Source organism: Pipistrellus kuhlii, unplaced genomic scaffold (assembly GCF_014108245.1).
Source record: "Pipistrellus kuhlii isolate mPipKuh1 unplaced genomic scaffold, mPipKuh1.p scaffold_m20_p_2, whole genome shotgun sequence".
Lineage (NCBI taxonomy): Eukaryota > Metazoa > Chordata > Mammalia > Chiroptera > Vespertilionidae > Pipistrellus > Pipistrellus kuhlii.
The window spans coordinates 30,533,950-30,558,914 of NW_023425515.1; the positions used below are offsets into that span (position 1 = coordinate 30,533,950).

Below are 24,965 nucleotides of genomic sequence, written 5' to 3' on the forward strand. Positions count from 1 at the left end.
GAAGTTTCTCAAAATGGGATATAATGAATGTTAATTCAAGTTTAGGTTGTGCCCATATACGAATATAAGAGGAGACATTTGAAAGAGGCTATCATTTCTATCATTAATTTGCTAATTTACATTCAAGGAAATGACTCATGGAGACTTTAGATACCTTTATTTCAAAATTCACTTTCTTCAGTTTCCCTTTGCATTGCTGAGTGGAAAAGATTTGTCAGTTGAGTAAAGATGCTTCATCTCCTTCACTGATGCTGCCGGGAGTTATTAATTAGGTTTCTGAATTTGGTCCTGCTCTTTCCTGGTCACCGCGATGTGTCATTGAAACAGGCCCATTAAAATGAGTGATGTGTGTTGTAATTTCATTAGTGTCATCAATAATGTATTACACTTTCCTTTTAGTAGTCTCTTTGTGTTGTGTGGGTCAGTATGACTTACATTTATATGAATTACATTTATAAGATTCAAATTGTTACAGATGATGGAAGATAGGCATGAGGGTGGAATTAATGTTATTTTAAACAGGATAACTACTAACATGATTTCAATTAAATAATATTTTAATTAGGTCTGATGTCTCTACACACCATACTGAGATGCATGTTGTGTGTATGCAAATAGGATGGTGATTTATTGACTAAATAACACAGCCCATTCTTTCTTCAAGGAAACTTTTCTGAATTGGACTAAAGCATAAGACCAGGAGTGATTCACTAAGGAATTTAATTATTGTGTTTGGAAAGGACAGGCACTTGACATGGAAACTCTTCAAATGTATTTCTCGCTTGTCACTCTTTTGTTTTTCCCCTTCCAGATATGTGCCTTTTGACTATATAATCTGAAACATATGGGTCCATAAATGAGAAACAGAGACATGTTTGGTACTCTGACATAATATACTGTATATTGTTTAAATCTTACATCCATTTAAGTGAGTTTTAGTTATGGTGACATTACATGGAAATACATAAAATTTTGGCTTAGAAGCTTTCACTGGAAGCATTGATTTAACTAAAATATTTTCAAAGGCAGAAAAAGTCTTTGCATATCAAAAAATTGCACAATGGAAGTTTTGCTTCTCAGGAATGATTTTGAGTATTTAGGGTTAATTATTGAACTATAAGAAAGTTCTCAGAACTAAGAAATATATAGGAATATATGTGATTAAACATAAAAACATGGCTGGGTTTTGTTTTTTCTTCTCTGATTCAAATATTAAAATTAAAGTAATGTGAAGGTACTTTTTTGCAGAAATTTATTTTATATAAGCAGTAAGCTGAGTGGGTTTTGGTACACAAAGAGAAATAGGAAAATATGAGCTACTTCTGAAAATCAGTAGGAAAAATTATCTTTCTCATAAAAATTTAAAGAAGATATATTTGGTATCTTCAATTTATTTTAAGGGAAAGCAGTCTATAAAGGTGAAAAAATTCTATTATAATAAAAATCAACTAACTCTAGTTATATCAGCAGCTACCCAAAATGAAAGTTTTTTCTTATGTTGAAAAAACTCTGCTGTTGTTGTTTTTTTCCCTACTAAAATATCAGTGTCTGTAGTTTTATGCTGATTTGTATCCAGTTTGGGTAGAAATGGATATGAGTATTTATCTTGCATAATAGCTTGCACAGCCTACTACTTGATGCATGTAGCATATGGAAAATGTGTTTAGCTCCTTGTAGAATTTCACAAGCCAAAAAAAGGATCCATTTCGATTTACATGGTCTGTTTACAGTCATTTTAAAAATATGTTACTCTGTTGCTTCCTAGTTAGAAAAAGCAAATGTTGGCACATTACAGACTCCATTACATTGGTCTTTAGGAAATATATGTATTGCCTTCCAGTTAATACAAAATCAACAATAATCACACTTATTGTGCTTTCAACCTAAACATTCTCTTTAGAGTATTTTTATTCATCCACATTTTCTCTCTTCTAGATATTTTATATTAATATGGTTAACGTATTAGAGCCTGTGCTCAGACTTAAATGAATTGTCATGAAAGGATTAATCCGGCAACCTTTATAAGCATATTTTATTAATAACACCTTATCCTTAAATAGAATATTAATGATATTTAACATTAAATAACCATAAAATGATAGGTAGAAATGTGTTTCATGCCAGTGGGTTCTTAAAATGTACAAAAGTCACTGTAACAGCATGATAATCATTAAACATGCTCTACATAATATATTAATTGCACTAGTACAATTCATTTAGGGCATTTCTGGATAACAAATGTGATAATATTTTTGACTGTCAGTATGCTGAGCCCTCAAGGAATGGAAGTATTTGGTAGAGTTTTTGAAAATATATATCATAAGTTCTGGAAACATATTTTCCATGAAATGATTTATAATTGAACATGGATATAGGGGAGAGAATTCAAAATAAAAATATTATGACAACTGATTAAATATAGTTATTATACTAATTTATTTTTATTAGTAAATCAGTATAAAATGAATTAGTATAATAACTGCTCTGAGTCCTTGTTAAAAGATTAAATAATTAAAATACATTTTAGCCAAAACTGGTTTGGCTTAGTGGATAGAGTGTTGGTCTGTGGACTAAAGGGTCCCAGGTTCCATTCCAGTCAGGGGCATGCATATTGGCTGCGGGCACATCCCTGGTAAGGTAGTGGGTGCGCAGGAGTCAGCTGGTTGATGATTCTCTCTCATCGATGTTTGTAGCTCTCTATCCCGCTCTGTAAAAAATCAATAAAATATATTTTAAAAAATAAAATAAAATACATTTTAAACTTTTTATCCTTGAAATATCTTAACTATTAAATCATTTGTGTTACTATATATGTCTGTTTAATTTATTATTGAATTTCTTAGGGTTACATTGGTTAAAAAAAATGGTTTCAAGTCTATAGTTCTATAATACATCATCTGTATATTATATTATTTGCTCATCATCCATATTCTTGGCTCCTTCCATCAATATTTATACCCCCTAAACCTCTTGTGCCTGCCCCCATTTGCCTTCCCTCTGATAATCAAATACTGATGTCTGTGTCTGAGTTGTAGGGTTTTGTTTTGTTTTATTTAATCCTTTTACTTATTTCACCTAGCCTTCCAACCCCTCTGCCATCTAACAGCTCTCAGTCTGTTCTCTGTATCTAAGTCAGTTTCTATTTTGTTTTGTTCATTAGATTCCACATATGAATGAAATCATATGGTATTTGTCTTTCTCTGACTGACTTTTTTTTTCAGTTAGCATAATACCTTCCAGGTTCATCCATGCTGTGTCAAAAGGTAAGACTGTTCTTTTTTTTTTTTTATGGCTGAATAGTATCCCATTGTATAAATGTTCCACGGTTTTTCTATCCACTCATCCACTGAAGGGCACTTGGACTGCTTCCAAATCTTAGCTATTATAAATAGTTCTGCAATGAACATAGAGGTATATATATTCTTTAGAATCCATGCTTTAGGTATTTCCACATATATTCCAATAAGTGGAATCACTATCATCATAAGGCAGTTCCATTTATAATTTTTTGAGGAAACTCCACACTGTTTTGTCACAGTGGCTATGTCTGCTTTCCACAGATACTCTAACATTCCCACCAACAGTGAACAAGGGTGTCCTTTTCTCCACACACTGGCCAACACTTGTTGTTTGTTGATTTATTGATGATAACCATTCGGACAGCTGTGAGGTGATACCTTATTATGGTTTTAATTTGCATTTCTCTGACGCTTAGTGACATTGAGCATCTTTCATATATTTAATGGCCATCTATATGGCCTCTTTGGAGAGGTGTCTATTCAGGTCTTTTGCCCATTTTTTTTAATTGAATTGTTTGGTTCTTTGTGGTGTTGAGTTGCCTAAATTCTTTATAAATTTTGGATATTAATAAATAATTAATTACAAGGTATATCATTGACAAATATAATCACCCATTCAGTGGATTGTCTTTTCATTTGGTGGGTGATTTACTTCACTGTGCAAAAACATTTTAGTTTCATGTAGTCCAATTTGTTTATTTTTTTTCTTTTGTTTCCCTTGTCTGAGGAGATATATCGGGGGGGGGGGAGAATAAGGCCTCTTACCAAGAACCTGGTGGTCTGAACTATGCTGGCATTTTGATCTCAGGCTTCTGGCATTCAGAACTGTGGTACATCTATAGTATTCTGTTATAGCAGCCCAAACTGACTGAGACAACTAGGGTATGCTGTGAGTAGAGGCCTGGACAGCTGGCACAATAAAGAATTATCCAGGATTGTTATTTATTGATAATAGCCATTCTGCTTCACTGCTGGTGGGAATGCAGAATGGTGCAGCCAAGGTGGAAAACAGTATGGCATTTCCTCAAAAAATTAAAAATGGGACTGCCATTTGACCCAGTGATCCCACTTCTAAGAATATATCCTCAAAAAAAAAAAAAAAACAAGAAAAGAAACACCAATCAGAAAGGATATATGCAACCCTATGTTCATAGCAGCACAATAAACAATACCTAAGATATGGAAACAGCCTAAGTGCCCATCAGCAGATGAGTGGATTAGAAAACGATGGTGCATCTACACAATGGAATACTATGCTGCTATAAAAAGAAGAAATTCTTACCATTTGCAATAGCATGGATGGAACTGGAGAGCATTAAGCTAAGTGAATTAAGCTGGTCAGTGAAAGAAAAATACCACATGATCTCACTCATTTATGGATAATAAAAAAAAAAACACATTATAAACTGATTAACAAAAATAGATACAGAGGCAGATAAGCATCAAACATACTGTCAAACTACAATGGGAAGGTTGGGGAGGGTTGCAGAGGAGGTAAGGATCAACCAAAGGATTTGTATGCATGCATATAAGCATAACCAGTGGATGCAAGACACTGGGAGGGGGATGAGGACATGTGCCAAGGGGATAGGGGAGGCTGGGGAAGGTCGATTGGCGGGGGGGGGGGGGGGGGGGAAAGGAGATGTATGGGCTACTATTTGTAATACTTTAAACAATAAAAATAAATAGAATTACACAGCATCAGATGTCCATAGCAAAAGGTCACAAAACCATGGTCTAAATTTTCCTCCACCTATTTTTTATTTTATTTTTAATGTATTTGTTAATAACCTGGATCATTTGTCCTATAGAGTTTCTCACAGTCTGTATTTTGCTAATGACACACCATGATAACACTTAACATAGTTCTGTGCCCCTTGCCTTAGATTAGATTCAGAAGCTTCATCAGATTCAGAGGCAGTATTTTTAGCAAAATGCTTTATTTTGTCTTTACTTTGTGGTGTACTTCCATCAGGAGGTACATAATGTCTGGGTCACACTCTCTCTCTCATCACTCTGGGAAGCTTTTGATGATCAGTATTTATATCCTTTAATTCATTAGAGGTTGGAACATGGTATTTTATAATTTTATCATTTCTTTACCTATTGCAAATATCACTATTCATTAGATATTTCTTACAATGTTTGATAAACAAATTGTACTGCAGATGAATCACCTACTTTTTCTTTTTTTTCTTTTTTTAGAAACATCCTATACCACCTTGATGAGAAGACAAGCCAGTTCTCAATCCTCCTGGAGGCCTGGGAGCGCTGCAAGTCTCTTGCATCCAACGAGACCTTCCAGGAAGCCCTGTCCAAGGTGTTGCACAGCATTAATTCAGCTCAGGTTTACTTCAAAGCAGGACTTGATGTGTTCGACAGTGTCTTGGTTGGAAAGAATTGAGAAAACTCTCAGCATTTTAAAAAGTTTGTTTACAATTCCTCAAGCAAAAGCTCTAATCTGGTCAGACTTTCTGATATTGAAGACTTCCCCTCACCCCCCGATGGCTTTTTATACAAATCTAAAGCTATGATTAGATTGTATTTTTAATAGACATATATAAGAAGAGCATTTTGCACAATTAATATTTTTCTTATTTCTGTATTTCTGAATATGCAAAAGCAAGTTATTGAAATGACACTTAAGATTTATCTATTAAAAAGAGATCTACTGTATTTTTATATATATATATGTAAAATATTTGGGGGGAAGCGTTCCAAGTTTTGGACAATCTTCACTCCTATGGATAAAGCACATAGGAACAGAAGTTGTTCCTTGTGTTAGAGCATTTAATGGCCTACTTTCTGCAATAGAAATGGAGGGTTGATGTGGTTGCAGATTAATTCGCTATTAGGTATTCATTATGAAGAATTCAAGTATTCTGACTGAGTGATTGGTTGACCAAACCCACTTTGAATGTTTCTATTTTATGAAATGAAGTGCCTGTTCATAACACAACTAGATGTAGTAATACACTGGTTATGAAAATGTATTTTTGTAAGTATTAATGAAAAAAATAAGAGCCATAAACATTCCAGGGAAAAATCTCCAGGTAGCTGCACAGAGCAATTTAAATGCAAATTTTTTCTAACAACTTATAAGGTGACAAGCTTTGAAACCCTTAATTTGCCTCAGTTGATTTTGTAGAAATCCAGGGGTGATATTTGTCTTATAAGGGAGACAATATTTCTAATTTCTTCTTGTGTTGTTTCGGTTGGAAGCCCTGAAACAGAGCTATTCTAAAATGAAAGCATCTCACATTCTTTGAAAACCCCAAGCATCTTAAAAAGCATTAAATTGCTATTTTTGCCACTGACATAAAGGACTTACTATGAGAGAAATAGTTGTTTTGATCAATGGAAAAGGCTCCTGAAATCTATGAGGAAATGTTCAATATGTTTTTTCTTTTTTATCCTTAGTTGTGACTAAAAGTGAACATAGATATAATAGTCATAATCCTAATTTTATGCATAAAAACAGTGTTTTGCTGTATGAATATGTCTTTCCCACACTTCAATTATTTGCTCTTGTGGAAAATGAAACTCTGCATAGTGACATTGTCATTGACTGGCCCTGACATCCATGATTCCCCCAACACCTTAGGATTCTGTTAGGTGACAGTTTAAACTTTTAGCTTGCCCTTGAGAATTGATTTAAGTGTTTTTCTTCTGATATTGGATAAAGGAAATCCCCTGAGGAAACATATTTTCAGAATATTTTATGTGACCCGTTTCTCTTTCCCAGCACAATAAACACACTCCCCCATTATACAAGGACAAAGCAACACTGCAGACAGTGCCTGTGTGTCTAAATCTTCACTTTTTACGGATGAGCATAAACCTATAAACCTAATCTTAGTTTAAAGGAACCCTAAAGTTGAAGGGAAAGAATTAATCAGTATTGATTAATTGATTTATAAGGCTCGGCTGTTCCTACCCTAAGTAATGTTTATATGCTCAAGGCAGAGAATTGAGGCAATTAGCTAGATAATTCAAGCAGAAATCCACTTTCATACAAATTGCCTGTCTGCACATTAGTTTTACATGAGAAATGAAACCGCTTGAATTTTCCTTAAACCAATATAATTGTTTGTTTGAAAATATTTGCCATGTTGAGGAAAGGACTGAAGGACCAGGCTACTGCACACCTCAACATCAATGCCCCTCCACCCTTGTTCTACCAAAATCAACAGCAAAGAGGAGATGAGAATATACGTATGGATAGGGTGGGGGCAAATAAAAGAATGCTTTATACCCAAGGATCTTAAATATTTAATCAAGCTTTAACGCATTCATCCCAGTTCTTAATTTGGGGTTTAATTTAAAGAAAAGGCAAATAATGACCAGTTTTATAGTTTATCATTTTAGAACAAAATCCTGAGTAAATTCACTCCCTTAGTTTATAAGATCATTGATAGCACGAAATATTTTTGTTTGTACATTTTTGTTTAATGATTGTGTACTTGGGTAAACCATGTTGCACAGATAAAAATCTCAATATTATATATTCTTCATTTCGAAGTTTTATGATGTTTGACATATCATATAATATAGAGAGAATTGAAGGTAATTCTTGTATAACACCTTTTCATTAGTCTATTTAAGAGATTATGTAAATAAATTAAATCATAATTAAAATATACATCCACCGATTTTATACACGCTGCTCTATATATTTGCCTGCAACAAACTTCTTAACCAAGAACATTATTGCTAAGGTCTGATTACCTCAGGGTTCTTCCAAATTTATATTATTCTAATTTTCCCAATAGATCCAAGTAAATAAAATCCTATTCAAGTTAATAGCAAGCGTTTTTGGTGATTTGGTAATAGGCTTCAATTCTTACTGAGATATCTGAGTGCTTGCTAATTTGCATACTCCTTCATAGATAGAATTGTGTCTAGATATAATAAAACTTAATTGGTTATTCTGCTAAGAAAATGTACCAAATCTGCATCACTGGAACTTGGGTTCAAGAAGGGTGGGTACATACTGCGCTTTGTAGAAGAGCATGTAGTCTGGAGTCAAAAGGAAGTCTAAGAGACATTTTGGTCTAAGCCCTAAGATGTTATCTTCAGCCAGGAAAAGCAGCATAATCCCACTGGCTGCAATACCTGTAGCAAAAGCGATTAAGAAACTTGGATAGAGTCACATACTTAGCTAGTAGCAAAAGCACCACTGGGATTTATACTTCTCTGCTTTGTCATGCAGTAAATTCAGCTCCCTCCTTGAGATGCTAGGGTTATGAATGATCTTTCCAGTGCATCCTAAGAAAGCAGCCATTCTCCCAAATGCTGCATATACTGGAATTACTGCTCTAATTAAGGAGTAGCTTATTCTCTGACTATACCTGACAAACAAAACCTTCCTAGGCAAAGGGTTGGGCACTCAGGAGGAAGTGGGGGGAGTTTCCACAGGACAACAGAAGTAGGAAAAAGGACACTGAGTGAAATGCTTTTATGAGAACATATTTTAGGCCTGTATTAAATCAGACCTAAATCTCTCTTTCTCAAAATGTGGATTTTAGGGTATGAGGCCTAGCCATCTTTATCTTCAGCAGGTTTTCCCAGATGATCATTATGAACTCTGAAGTTTAAGAATTCTAATCCACATCAATCCTGGCTCCTGAGAAAGCATTATGTGGCAGCATATCAAAAGCAAACAAACAAAAGCAAAACAAAACTGAGAGTCACAATAACAGGAGGTACCTGAAGTTTTGCTATTTAAGAGTGAGAGAGTAAAAGTAACCATTGCATTTCTCAGAAAAGGATGTAGGCACAGCTAACATCTGTGCCTGCTACTTTTGTCCATTGATTCCTCACCACAACCTATTTTTTTTTTTTTAAATGAGGAAACTTAGCTGAGTGATTGGTTGGATGTTCCTTATGATGGTGGCCAACTAACCCAATGACGTGTGGGTAGGTTAGAATATATCTATAAGAGTATTAAAAGGTAATACACCATTTTAGACAATCATGACAACTAGATGTAAAAAAAAACAACAACAAAAAAAAAACAGAAACCTCACATTACACAATTTTCTCCTCAAAATGCTTATATAATTTTATTGGGGAGGAAATAAAGAAAGTGCTTGAATTCACAACCAAAGTTTTATATTATCCTTAAAAGCTTAGAATAACTAACTGACATTTTAATTTTAATAAATATAAGCATAAGGTAGGTTTTCCCCATTGCAAAGATAAATGTTATAAAACTAAAATAAATGATGATTTATGGCCAACTGCCTAATGATGAATCAGCATCTTTGCCTCAAATGAAAAACTGTAATTATTTACACAAGAAATTGGTAGACCTAGCCAAAAATGTTCTCAGAGGTACTGTGTGGTATGAGTGATTAATTACTGCAAGAAGTAAGCTTTCTCTGAGGGTAGCACATTGTCATCCCTTTGATGTAATAGGCTATTTAACTATGTCTTAGTCATATTTTCTTAATATAAATGAATTATTTTAAACTGCCAATCCATGTGTTGAACAGAAGTAAAATGCTCCACATATTCCAATAAACATAACAACATAATAGCTTCATCATAGGAACGCAGAGGAAACCCAGGGGAGGAAACAAAGAATGTGATAATTATGAAAAATATTCTGCCTAACTCCAGTAGTGAGTCTTTATTTCTTCCATATGCTTACATTTTGACCTTAAAAAAAATGCAGTTCTGAAAGATCTTCAGAAACCTCAGAGTTCTAAGCACTTCATTGAGTGCAAATATTTTTTAGTTACCATATTTTCCGACGTATAAGATGGCCCCCTAATTTTACAGTTAAAACATAGGTTTAGGCCTATATTTGCTGTATAAGACTACCCCCCACTTCCGAGGCAACACCAGTTCTTTTTTTAATAGACAGCCTCTCTGACTCTGGCCAATCTGAGCAGGCTTTTTACTAGAACACAGTAGTCGTTTTATATGCCCGAAAATACTGTAAGTGGGCTTGTTTAGGAAATTCAAAATTTCAAGTGATATGAATTTAAAAGAGGAGTTGCAAACAGTTTTTTAAACATCTATTATTCCATGATCATCACCATGCCCACTCAATTTTGTGTTTCCTCTTTCTAGATACACTTCAACAATGAGATTAGGCTCTTTTTCCCCTGAGAGAGTAATTTTAAGATCTACTGGACTCAATATGCATTTATCTGTAAATCAGCCAGAGTCTTTTTTCCATAACACCTTTTCATTATCCTCTGAATATGTGCACTGAAGAGCCTTTAGCACACCTGGGGCTGCCGAGAATCTTGAGGCCTTGCTTGCTGTAAGACGACATATTTCTTAAAGACATTTATAATCTCATATTCAGATTGTATCTGAATTTATACAGTGAAGGATTAAACTGAGGCACTTTCAAGTAGCACTCAAGAAAAAGAAGCTGCTTTAAATTTTAATGTTTCTGGTTAGACTATTTTTGGTTTGAAGCATATAGCTATATAGTTTTCTGTAATCAAACTAGTAATTTTGATGTTTTCAGCCAAACTCCAATCATTGAAGCCAAAGAAATGTATGACTACTCTAATTTCTTAAGGAGGATGCTGTCAAGAATTAACTCAGGATCAACTGATTCATCTAGACAAAGAGTTGATGAGTGTAGACAGAGCCTAACAGTATTCCAATTCCTTTGATGTCTTAAGCCGGTAAGCACTGAGGTAGCTTTTCTCAGAGGGAAACAGATTTTGTTTTCCAGAGGCTAATTAATACGTACAACCTCAGTCTCCAAAGGACCATACAGGTGCCTGTACTATACCATATGTCATGTGCAGTATTCCAGCAAGCTCAAGAGATTAATATACAATCATTATCATGAGTTATTATGTTGCATTGAAGTTAATGTCAGTCTTTTGTTCTAATTAAAGTATAAACTTGGCACCTGAAAGAAGTTTAGCTAGAGAAGTGCAGTTAGAGTCTCTATTTTAATAAATTACATATATTTTTCAATCAAAATGTGTAATCATTTAATTATCTAGACTGCTCTGTAAGTAAAATTCTCCAACTCCTTCAAGAATCTTTATTCATATGTTAAAAGCAGATAAATATCTACTGGAGTGTTTATCATTTTAAATTCTAAACCATTGTTGAATCATGCTTTCAGTAGATGTGGTAGTTTTTTTTAATTAATATTCATGGTGATTATTTGTTTTCCTTTATATCAAGCTGCTGCAAATGGACTACCTTGTTTTGGAAGTCAGAAAAAGACTATTCCTCTATAAAGATAATTTTATCATGTCTGTTTAACAAGAAACAAACAAAATTATTTACTCCACCATTGAAAATTATTCATAGAAAACAAAATGTCCAGATGGTTATGTGTAGTTCACCTGATCATATTCCAAAGATGTTATAAATAATTCTATTCAGAAGCTGAGATAGGACTCTATTAGGTGATTTAGTATTTAGATTTTAAACAGAAAGTTTTAATGGTAAATATATCTCACACATTCTAACATGTTACTTGAAAAATATGAATAGAATTTGTATTCTGAAAAAAGTTATCTATAACATTTTGAAGGGCTAATTTGTTTTTATAGACATGTAAAAAAACAACATAATTTAAATAATAGTTTCATATATATGTTTGGGATGTTAATATGTACCATACATTTTTTCAATCATGTCTACAGTGTAGCAATATTTAGTGCTATTAAATTATATAATAAATAAAATTTCTCAGTTGTATAACAATAAAAAAGACAGCCATAAAATAAATAATGTGATATTTAGGAGAAGATTTATAAATGAACTTGGGATAAAATTTGGAGGACAATCTCTCCAATTAAATTTTCTCAGATTAAAAACAAATACCTTAGAAAGGTTTCTCAATGGCTAAATTGCACTTTGTTGAATATTGTTCAAGATAATTTGATTATTTTCTGTGTCTCAGAAATATTTCCATTGTAAAGAAATGTTCATGGTCATTGTCTTTGTTGTGATTCATTGTTAATTGCATTGATTTAGATGTATGTGTCTGCAGTTCTGAAATTATTATATAGAGGTGAATGTCTAATCTCCATAATGTGTGATGTCCATCAGGAATTTAGTGTGTTTTATATTTAGCCCAAGTATGATCCAATTTATTTTACAACTTTTTACATATTACTCAAATGACTAAAATTGCAGCTGATTTAGAAAAGTATTCTGATTTGGAGTGACAAAAATTGGATTGGGATACCACATACATTAAGAATGAGTGAATATTTTATATTTCACTTGATTAAATATTTGCACATAATTAAAAACATAGTACTCTGAAATGAAGGCATCTTTTAAGAAGTATGTTCTAATTCATAAATGCAATGCATATGTACAATGAAATGGTAATATTTAAAACACTCATTTAAAATATTAAATGAAGACAAAAACCACTGCTATGCTGTGTTTTGTTATAAGATATATAGTATTTTAAATATGCAAAATTAATTAGTTATTAGTATATATCATTACTAAATTATTTCTATGTAACATTTATTACACCCAAACAGAAATAAGCCTTGTTCAGGAAATATTCTATGAGGTTTATCATATTATTCTTCTTTGCCTTCCATTTTTCTCTCAAACTTGCTCTTTGTATTTTTTTCCTCGATTATTCTCATTTCTTTATGTCCTGCCTTGCCTTTTTGGTGGTGGATGCCTGTGTGTTTGTTGTGCAATTCTTACTAGTTTTCTGGATTAAAAATAAAATCCTCAGAGTACCACAAAATCCTTAAAATACCATAAAATCCTAATAAGCTGATCTGATCCTACAGCCCAGTTATAACCACTAACCTGATCTGACTTTTAAATTACATAACTGTGTAAGCACAGTGTCTTTCATCTCTCCTACTGCAACTAAACTAATTTTACAAAGGTGGAGACATTCTTACAAGGCACAGGGCATTCTTTGACATCCTAATGCCCATAGATACAATTCAGCACAGTTTTATTTCTTGCCCAATTTGCTCCTCTTGATTTCTTCCCTATCTCAGTAGATACACCATATTCTCTAGGCAAAAACAAGAATCATCTTTGATCCTTTTGTTTTCTTCCCTCCCACATCTAATATATCAGCAAGTTGTGTTGGCTCTGCTGCACATTTCTCCATCTCCACTGGTACTATCCCTCTCAATGCCCAATTCTTCTCATCCCTGCATTGCATGCGACATTTTAACTACTTCAACCAAAGACTATTTTAAAACAGGAAAATGTGTACACAAGTATTGAAAGGGCTAGTATAACAAAAAAGTGAAGGAACTGTTTCTCAGAGATCAGTCACAGCAGGAAGCGGCTACTATCCTTAGGGCAGGAGAAGCATAAAGGAGGAAAGTTGTGATAACCCCAGGAACCAACATTCTACTGATGCTCCTAGAACTTTGTTGCTGTTGCTGATGCTGGTGGAAGCACTGATCACGAGGCTTAAAGAATGAGGATGGGTTGATCAGAAGTCTGGCAGCCTGCACTCCCTCTGCTTCCCATACAAGAAGCAGAAACAACAATCAAACCCGAAACACCTTCTGTGAATGGGAGGACAACAAAAATGCCTCTTTTTCCTTGCTGTAGCCTTCCACAATTTATGAGAAGCACCCAGGAATTAAACCCCAAGGTTGTTAGCTCCTCTGATTCAAACAGCACCTCTGTTCAAACTGCAAGACAAGATAAGCTACTTTCAAGGCCACATTCTTGTATACTCCTTCATCCTTAGCGATGGAAGTATCTGTATCTTTTTTTTTTAGAAATCATTACATTTTCTACTTTAAGAAGTGTGAAAAACACTTGTCCAAGAATAATCATTCCTCTTCTACATATAGCCCCATTGGGGTATCTGCCTCTGTGTTTAAGCAATGAGTGCATGAACTTGGATCAGAGAGACAGAAAAGCATCCTGGAGGATCGCCCATAAGTGGGACACATGGAGAGTATCTGTGCTCCAAAGATTAATGTGGTCAACCTGAAACCAAGGCATTTTTCATTCTCCAAACTCACCTTCGTGTCCACCCCTGTGACCCCAGTCTGTACATATTGGAGGCTGTAAGGTCTAACTGAAAAGTTCAAATACCAAAAGAAAACAGATTAGAGTGTTATGGAAGTATATTTAAAAACTTGAGAGGAACATTTGGATACTGCATTCATAAAATTCAATTTAGAATATGTTTTCTAGAGGAAAATGCCAGGAGCTTCAATTACAATATTTCCACATTTTCTGGGGGGGAAAAGGAAAAAAAAGTAAAAGAAAGAAAAAGAGAAAACACACACAGATTATATGTTCATTTAAATGTGAAGAAAACTTACAAGTTCCAAATTGTACATAAATGAACAAAAATGACCCAGAGACATAGAAACATTGAAAAGACTGTCAAACCTCAGAGGGAAGGCAGGGGAAGGTGGAAGGGGAGAATTGATCAACCAATGAATTCACATATGCATATGTGCATAACCCATACAGACAGTGGGTGGTGAGGGTTTGGGAGTGGGGAGCAGGAGAGGAAAATGGGGGGACAAGGGATATATGTAATACTTTCAACAATAAAGATTTAATCCTATCTAATAAAGTCAGAATTTAGCAGGAAATCTATACAGGAAGTTGAAATGATACCATGAGGAAAAAAAAAAAAAAAAAAACTGTGAAAGGGTATAATTAAACAAGTCACATGATCTCATTTGATTTTCATAGCATGTATACAGGCTTTACTATTATCCCTATTTTATGGTCAAAACTCCTGGGCTCAGAAAAGTTAAGCTTAATCATAAATAAACTAGTTGATACAGTAAACCCTCAATTTTTTAGATCTCGGTTTAAGAGACTGGGGATTTAATGGGGGAAAAAATTTCTGGTTGGCATGTCATATGTGAAAATCAATACCCTGTTAATGCATTTTTATTTTTTTAATATTTTCATTGATTTTAGAGAGAAAGGGACAAGGAGAGAGAGAGATAGATATATCAAAGGTGGGAGAGAATCATTGATCAGCTTTCTCCTGCACACACCCTAATGGGGATCCCCAACATGGGCATGTGATCTGATCTGGAATGGAACTCTGACCTCCTGGTTTATAGGTCAATATTCAACCACTGAACCATACCAGTCAGGCAGCACCCTGTTAATTTTTAAATGCTTTTAACCAATATTTGCTTATATTTACATTAACAGGTCATTTTTAAAAATTAACTTACTATTATTTTAAAGAAATTTAAGTAAATAGGCCAACTTTGGACAAAACACTATAGTAATTACAGTGACATAAATAAGTATCACATATCTTCAACTATAGTCTACACATTTAAATCCAAGAATCATTGCTTATAAACAATGTTCCATGAATGATTAGCACATGATCAGACTGCACGTTGTCATGATAATTGAGTAATTGGTACTATTGTCCCTTAGCTTGACTTTCTACAGCAGTCTTTGTTTTTGTTTTTGTTTTTTTAATAAATCTTTATTGTTGAAAGTATTACATATATCCCTTTTCTCCCCATTTTCCTCTCCTGCTCCCCACTCCCAAACCCTCACCACCCACTGTCTGTATGGGTTATGCACATATGCATATGTGAGTTCATTGGTTGATCAATTCTCCCCTTCCACCTTCCCCTGCCTTCCCTCTGAGGTTTGACAGTCTGTTCAATGTTTCTATGTCTCTGGGTCATTTTTGTTCATCAGTTTATGTTGGTTATTAGATTTCACATATGAGTGAGATCATGGATATTTATCTTCCTCTGACTGGCTTATTTCACTTAGCATATTGCTCTGTAGTCCATCCATGCTATTGCAAATAGTAAGTATTTTTTTTATACCTGTGTAATATTCAACTGTATAGATCTACAATGGATGTTTAATCTACTTATCAGTTGATGGAAACGTAGGCTGTTTCAAAATCTTAGCTATTGTAACTTGTGCTGCTATGAACATAGGGGTGAATATATTCTTTCTGAATTCTTGGGATATATTCCTAAAAGTGGGATCACTGGGTCAAATGGGAATTCCAGTTTTATGTTTTAAAGAAACTCCAAAATGTTTTCCACAGAGGCCACACCAGTCTGCATTCTCACCAAAAATAACATTCACAGTGTTACATAGGATTACTCACTTAAAGAAAACTCAGTTTTTTTCCCAAGCCACAGTTACTTGTATATTATAAAAATTTTTATATACACTAATAGTCAGGAACCCACGCAATCTATCATCTTTGATCAAGAGAAGTATAAATCATTTATTCGTGATTTACCATTCCTAACTTGATTCATTGATTCATCTTCAGACAAGACAAGGTCAGTACAAAAAAAAAAAAAATGATTAAGCTTCTTGCCCTCAGGAGAGAACAGCTTAACCAACAAATTTATCTTCACATCTGACCTCATGAATCTTGACACTGAGAGTTCTGTAAGAATAGAAATAGCCCTTAATGGAAGATGGCCATTCAAATGGAAATGTCTGAATAAGTGTGAAAATAATGAAAAGATTAACAATGAAAATATGATAGGTGTGCCACCAGCTATCTTAGTCCTCACTATGAAACAATATGATTCATCTAACATGCAATAATCTATTCTGATCAATATTTCTTCTACTTTAAGTATTTTTTTTCTTTTTAGTTTTACTTCTCACCAACTCCCTACAATGTGACCCTAATATTTCACACATTTCTTTATCTCACTCATGTACCCTTAATGGTGTTAAACTGTGAATTAGGCAAGGTGAAGGGCGGGGAAATGATAGCATCTTTAGATCTCCCAATATGCTACCACAGCAATCTATAAGTAGAAAGGATGCAATGATAGGCTTTAAATGATGTCTTACAGAGTTGGGCATTCTTTGGCTTTCTTAATTCTTCCTCTGGTTCCCCACTCACCTTTTGCATAGCAATATAAGCAGAACAAACTTGAACATTGTCTTATTCAGCTCCACATGCTATAACAAAACCATAGACTGGGTGGCTTAAGCAATAGGTCTTTCTCACAGTTCTGGAGGCTGGAAGTCCAAGATCAAGGTGCCAGCAGATTTGGTTCCTGGTGAACATTCTCTTCCTGACAGGTAGATGACTATCTTCTTTCTTTGTCCTCACATAGTGGTGAGGCAGGGGCTGGTCTCTCTTCCTCTTTCTACTCCTGTCATAGGGCACACCCTCATCTAAACCTAAAGGCTCCACTTTCAAATGCTATCCCATTGGGGTTAGAGCTTCAACATATGAATTTGGAGGGCACACTTCAATCCATAGCATATACTCAAGTCATACATATGCTGAATATATTGCATTAAAAGTAAAAATATATATATATTTCTGAATATAAAACTGACAATTATTTTTCTTTTAAAATATGCCTAGCTGTCTGAATCAATTTTTCATAGAGTTCTCGGTAGTTTCCAAGTTTCTTAGCATAAGATTACAGAATACTTTTATCACCCGTTTTACTTGGTGTCTATATATCCATCCTCTCTGGCAGTCTACCCTCTAGAAACGACGTGTTTTTTACCCTTCCCTCAAAATATGTGATTGTTCAATGTTTCTCCACATATTGACCCATTACTTGATATGTTCTCCATCCCCTTTGTATTATAATAGACCATTATCATATATAATCATATATAATAAAAGCCTAATATGCTCATTGTTCTGTCCTCCAGTCATCCATTCAACCAATCAAAGCCTAATATGCTAATGATATGGTAAGGCCACTGACCATGACATGTACTGACCATGAGAGGGCAGACACTCTGACCAGTAGGTTAGGTTGCTACTGGGGTCTGGCTGATTATAACTAAGCGAGATAGGCCGGAAATGCCCTGGAGCCCTTCCATGGCCCCTTCTCAGCTGGCCAACCGCTTGTATCCCTCCCTGGCTCTGATTGTGCACTGGTGGGGTCTCTTGGCCTGGCCCACACCCTCTTGCAATCCAGGACCCATCAGGGGATGTCAAATGGCCAATTTCAACCTGATCCCATAGGCATGACCAAGGGACGCCACCGGTGCACAAATCCATGCACTGGGCCTCTAGTTCATCCATAAGGTCAGTCCCACTGATTTATTTTCTGACCTGTCCTTTCTCCTAATAGAGTTAATTGCTCCTTTTTTCTACTTTTAATCTCATTTCGTTTGCACTTTGATTATAACACCAAAGCCATGAGTTTTTCAATTACTTGGTTATGTTTCTCTCTCTCCTATTAGACTCTGACACCCTTGAGGACTGGGGGCATTTTATACAACCTTTTAATTAGATAAACCCAGATCTGTTCTTAATCCACAGTAAAATTCAGTATATGAACAATGAAAAAATGAATGAATGAATGAATGAATGAATCATTAATGTAGGCCACACAGAGCAGTATGAGACCTATTGTTTTTCAGTAATAGTTGGTCTGAAAATACATGCTCCTTGTTTCACATAATGCCCTCTCTGTTCAGTTTTGCCTGTGGTTGCACTGCTTCAGCCTTACAAATGTGCTACATAGTTCCATCTTCCCTTGCTGACCCTGCAAAAGATCTTGGTGCTCTGACTCCTTTGTCACCTAAACAGTTTTTTTCCAAATTTTCTTTCCTAAAACAGAATGAGGATGCTTAGAGATCAACCAAAGAACTTGTATGAATATATCCATAACCTAGTGAAATAGACAATAGGGTGGTGAAAGCATGGGGCGAGGGGTGGGGGAGGGCCAGAAAGAATCAATGGGGAAAAATAGAGAATATATATAATACTTTCAACAATAATGTTTTAAAAGAAAATTATTTAGCCCTGAATATAAATATTTTTATACTGAATATAATACTACTAGAGGCCTAGTGCATGAAATTTGTGCATGGGGGCGGGAGGGGTTCGGTGATATCCCTCAGCCCAGCCTGCACCCTCTCCAATCTGGGACCCCTTGAGGGATGTCCAACTGCCCACCGGGATCAGGCCTGAACAGGCAGATGGACATCCCTCTCACAATCCAGGACTGCTAGTTCTCAACTGTTCACCTGTCTGCCTTCCTGATTGTTCCTAAACGCTTCTGCCTGCCAGCCTGATAACCCCCTAATCACTCCCATGCCAGCCTGATTGATGTTTAACTGCTCCCCTGCCATCTTGTTTGCCCCCAACTTCCCTTCTCTGCTGGCCTGGTCACCCCTAATTGCCCTCCCCTGCAGGGTTGATCACCCCCAGCTGCCCTCCCTTACAGACCTGGTGGCTCCCAACTACCCTCTCTTGCTGGCCATCTTGTGGTAGCCATCTTGTGTCCACATAGGGGCAGAATCTTTGACCACAAGGGGGCAGCTATCTTGATCTTGTGTGTTGGAGTGATGGTCATTTTACTCTTTTAATAGGTAGGATAGAGGCCTGGTGCATGGGTGGGGGCCAGCTGGTTTGTCCTGAAGGGTGTCCCAGATCAGGGGGGAGGGGGTTCCCTTGGGATGTGAGGTGGCCTGGGCGAGGGACCTGTGGTGGTTTGCAGGCCAGCCATGCCCCCTGGCAACCCAAGTGGAGGCCCTGGTATCTGGAATTTATTTACCTTCTACAATTGAAACTTTGTAGCCTGGAGCGGAGCCAAGCATTTTACTTGCTCTGTGGCTGCCGCCATTTCTGTTTGTATTTGTTTACCTTCTATCATTGAAACTTTGTAGCCTTGGGTGGAGGCCTACGCCAGCTAGGACAGGCAGAAAGCTTGGCTTCTCCCATTGCCTGGGGAACCCAAGCCTGCCTCCTGCCCTCTGTGGCCACAGCCATCTTGGTTGGGGTTGTTTTGCATGTTTGCTCTGATTGGCTGGTGGGTGTGACTGGTGGGGTGGTTTGTAGGTATAGCTAGCAGAAGTATGGTCAATTTGCATATTACTCTTTTATTAAATAAGATGGGTAATCTCTCTATATAAACATCTTCCCAGATAATTATGAAGAATGTATATAAGAACACTAGTAATAGAGGGTAAAATCAGCCAGTTCCACCTATTTTGGATCAATGTCTTCCTCCAGTGGCCACCTGCCTTAGCTTGGGACTTCGTTAAGCTATGGTACAGCTTCCTTAGACCTAGAAAGAATTGAATTTATTTGAATTTATTTCCTGAATCTGGCCCCTTAGACTTTAGGGAAATTGGAAACCCCTGCAATGGACCTCAGACATCTCCGTTTTTTCTATGCCCAAGTCACTACAGAAACTTGATCCTATTGAATCTATGCTTAGATATTCTCTGAATTTCTGTTTCCCAGGTGCTGCTACAGCTGTTTCTGTCAAGTCTTAGAGTAGCTATGGGTATTGGCAGTCTGCAAACTGACTCTGATGAGATGTGACAGCTTATGTTCTGTGGGTTTATCCTTAATCAGACTAGACCTGAGACTGTATGGATTCCCTATAGAAAGTACAGATTGGGTGTCACCCAGGGTTAAAAAGAAGAATGAAGACTAAATACCAAACATAGAGACTAGTGCAGAGTAAGCACTCAATAAATACTGCCAGATATTATTTCTGCTGTTAGGTGGACTGCATATATTCTTCTTCCTTGAATCTTCTTCCTTGAATCTCAATCCAGAGAAATCTATACTGTAATAATTGTTAACCTAATTCTTGAAAATATGTTAATTGTCCAAACTAGTTAGATTATTTAGATTAGTTTTCATTAATTACAATATTATGAAGTATATATTTTTTCATAGAATACCCGAACTCAGTATTCAATTAACAACATTCAGGTTGCAGAAGCCATGAACTTTTTCTGATGTTTCAAAACTGTTTGAAGAACACTTTTATGATAACTAATATGAATGCTTATAGTAGTTAACTATTAATATGGCTTAAACAGGGCTCCCCAGCTCTGATCATACCTCCATTGTGACTTGGGCAGAGCAGCCCCAATGCAGATCAAGTCTGTGCCATGGCTTAAGTATCTCCCCCACTCCCCCCACCACCCCTCCCCCCGGCTCCACTCTGGCCCTGTTCAAGCCTCTGCTGCCCTGCCTCTGGCTGCATGGCACCAAGACCCATAGGCCAGGAATGACCGGAGGCATTCTGGGACCCTGGCAGCTCAGGGCCTACACACAGGCCTACAGGCTCATCCTAGGATGTTCCCAGGACCCAGGTCACTGGGCTCCTATATATGCAAATTAACCCACCATGTTTGTCAGGATAATTTTGCATTATCTCACTCCTGATTAGCTGTGGGTGTCTTGGAGGTATGGTCAAATTTGTATAGTTCTCTTTTATTGGTGTAAATTATATAAGACTAGAGGCCCAGTGCATAAAAGTTGTGAACAAGTATGGTCCCTAGACCTGCCCGGAGATTGAAGCCCAAGGGCCTGACATGTATGGACAGGTCTGAGCTCATCTCTGGGCTTTGGGAAGCACCTGGGACACTGGGCCCCTGTGTGCCACCTGCACCTGATTCCTAGCACCCAAGTCCCCACATGGAAAAGCGATGAACATGGCAGGATGTGTGTGTGCCTTGGGGCCATCCAGCAGTGCCACACAAGAGCTAGATGGGCAGCATGCTCTCTCCCGGCCAGCCTGGCATACCATATTCTATGCCACCACATGAGGAGCCTGACAGACTCCTGTGGTTCTGGTGGCTGTGGCTCAGCTCACCCAGAAGAAGCCATGTGAGTGTGGGGTGGGCTCCTCATGGGCACTTGGCATCTGACAATGGGAACTTCCCCAGAACACAAGCCCTGGAGCCCAGGGGAGGGTAGCAGAGGGAGTAAGAACAAGCTTAGCAGACACCCCACATCCTCATCACCCCCACCTCTTAGAAGCCAGTGAGAGGTCTCAGCCCCCACCCATGCACTGTGGGAGATTGGTCACTATCACCCACCCCCAGTTCTCCATTCCAGCCCAAATCCCCTCAGGCCTGCTGACCAGGGGAAAAGGGTCAACTGCCACCCAGTTGTGGGTGAGTAGTGGGCTAATTGGGGCCTGCTAGCTGGCAGGAAGGACTCATGGAGGGTTGATGGTGGGAGGGAGCAGGAGATTGGCTAGAAGGTCCCATCTAGCAATTGGGGCTTAGGCCAGGGTAAGCTCCTGTGTTGAGCATCTGACCCCTGGTGGTCAGTGCTAATCATAGCAACTGGTTGTTCTGGTCTTTCCATCTTAATAGTCACTTAGTCATATATATATATATATATATATATATATATATATATATATATATATATATATATATATATATATATACTAGTGGCACAGGGGGAATCCCTCAGCCCAGGCTGTACCCTTTCAATTGGGGACCTTTTGGGGGCAGCCAGGCATCCTTCTCAAAATCTGGGACTGCTAGCTCCTAAGTGATCATCTGCCTGCCTACCTGATAGCCCCTAACCTCTCTCCCTGCCTGTCTACCTGATTGCCCCTAACTGCCTTCCCCTGCTAGCCTGATCTCACTTCCAACTGCCCTCTCTTGCAGGCCTGATCTCGCCCCAACTGCCATCCCCTGCTAGTCTGGTCTCCCCCAACTGCCCTCCCCTGCCAGCCTGATCTTGTTCCCAACTGCCCTCCCCTGCTGGCCTGGTTGTCCCCAACTACCCTCCCCTACCATCCTAATCTCACCCCTAACTTCCCTACCCTGCCGGCCTGATCTTTCCCCCTACTGCCCTTCCCTGCTGACCTGATCACCCCTAACTGTCTCTGCCTTGGCCCCCACCACCATGGCTGTGTCCGGAAGGAAGTTGGACATCCCAAAGATGGCTGGTCAACCCAGTCTAATTAGCATATTACCTTTTTATTAGTATAGATAGATGATATACAATAGAATAGGATTGCTTAAATGAGATGGGGGAGCCTTTTTCAGCAGGAGGAGATGCTCTTGACAGACAAAAATACATAGTCCCTATATCTGAACTGATAGCCAGCCATATGCACTATACTGCCAAACTAGTCATTAAAAAATTGAACCACTTTTTTACACCTTACATTAAATAGCTGTTGCCTTTAAAAGCCCTCCTCAGCCCCCACCTTAGGTTTGCCTTCTCAGTTCACCCAGATTAGGTTTTGATTAGTCTGTTTCTATGCCAGTCAGTGTCAAAAGCTCTGCCTCCTAGGCATCCATTGGCTCATCGCAGTTCATCCAAATGTGGTTCTGATTGGCCAATTTCTATGTCAGTCAGAAACTCTGGGTCTATCTCCAAGCCTGATCAGAGAGGAGGGGCTGATCAGCATCTCCCACGGCCTCTCACAGTGCCTAGAGAGAGAGAGAGAGAGAGAGGACAAGGGATGATCAGCAGCTGCCATTAGGCTGTGGATCAGACCTTGCTTCTCTCTCTGAGCCTCTCTCTGGGCCTGATCTACAGCCCCCTCAGCAGTCAGTGCTAGGTTGCCACAGCACCCCTGATGATCTCAATCAGTTCTGGATCACCACAGCAACCCACCACTGACTGCAGGACTGACTTTGGCTGTGTGGCCAGGTCCTTAGCCTGGTGTTTGGTCATCTGTTAGATTGTTTTGAACATTATGGACCATGGCTCTTTAGATAGATAGATAGATAGATAGATAGATAGATAGATAGATAGATAGATAAATAGATAGATGATAGATATAGTAGCAGTGTGCATGAAAAATGGTAACCATATACATGCTTTGAGCTAAGTAAAAATAATGAATTGTTTCCATTGGCTTTTTTCATAATCCTTATTAACTAGCACTTCATTTTTCTCTCTCTTAGTATGCTCCATATATCATCATTGTACTATTATTTGTGTGTGTGTGTGTGTGTGTGTGTGTGTGTGTGTTTTAAGGTAGTAAAGGCATTTGGTAATCTTCTTTAGCAACCATCACCCTTCTCAAATATAAGTTATCCAATTGTTCCTCTCATTCTAACTAATGAATAAGCATCTTTTTTTTTTCTTTTTAAATAAGTGGGGCTTTGTATTTGTAATAATAATTAACAAATAAAACAACAACAACAAAACACACACACAGAAACTATATCAGCCCAATTTAATGTATTTAAGGAATATTAAAACACAGAATTAAAAGTGTGGGCAAACCAAAGTCAGAAAATAAGGGCAGAAATGCACAGCAAAACCATGTTAGAAATAGTTTCTAATAATTCTAGCAAAACTCACAATAACACATGTGCTCAAATCCTCTTATTTCAAACTCCCAAGATTCAAAGTTCTTTAGTAGAATCTCTGATCATCTGAGCCTAGATCACCTAGACCCATCACAGCACTTAGAGAACTGAAGAGACTGTCCATGCTTTCTGTATTCTATTGTGGAAAGCAGAGCCATGCTATAAAACTTTCTTAGGGTCATATCAGTTGAGAAGGATGTTTGGATGTTGGACAGACTAAAATTCATGGCCACCTTTGAAGGTCAGAGTCAACCACTATGTTTGTTGCTTGATATCTATTGTACAATATCATTCTTCTCAAATTGTATTCCATAAAATAATTCTAGACCCTAGCATAAGGTATATACTATGTATATATTATGTCTTATATATACTCACAGTCTTCCCAAAGAGAGGTACACAATAGTTCTGACTAAAATCCTTTTCTTTTTCCCTATGTCTGTCATGAATCCATTGAATATTCCAAAACCTAAGGAGAAAAAAAAAAACTGTAAAGGTCACCATTGCCAACTTTCTATGATGGTAGAAAAGAAGAAAAGTGAAATTATATAAAATATGTACATATGCATATTTTAGGAAGAAAAAATATTAGAAGCTATAATTATATTCTAAAGAATTGACTATAAATAATAATACAATTGTGCCAGAAACCAATATTGTCTC

The 24,965-nt window shown here is 37.1% G+C and overlaps 1 protein-coding gene across 3 annotated transcripts in view; it reads left to right on the plus strand.

The window, feature by feature from the left end:
* The window catches only part of NAALADL2 (N-acetylated alpha-linked acidic dipeptidase like 2), a 1,040,385-nt gene extending 1,033,016 nt beyond the window's left edge, over positions 1-7,369 (plus strand). For all 3 annotated transcript variants that reach the window (XM_036443754.2, XM_045583692.1, XM_036443753.2), the window contains one exon: positions 5,505-7,369. In XM_036443754.2, the coding sequence (XP_036299647.1) occupies positions 5,505-5,703 (199 nt within the window). In that variant the 3' untranslated portion in view covers positions 5,704-7,369. The remainder of the gene's footprint in view (positions 1-5,504) is intronic.
* The last annotated feature ends 17,596 nt before the right edge of the window (positions 7,370-24,965 follow it).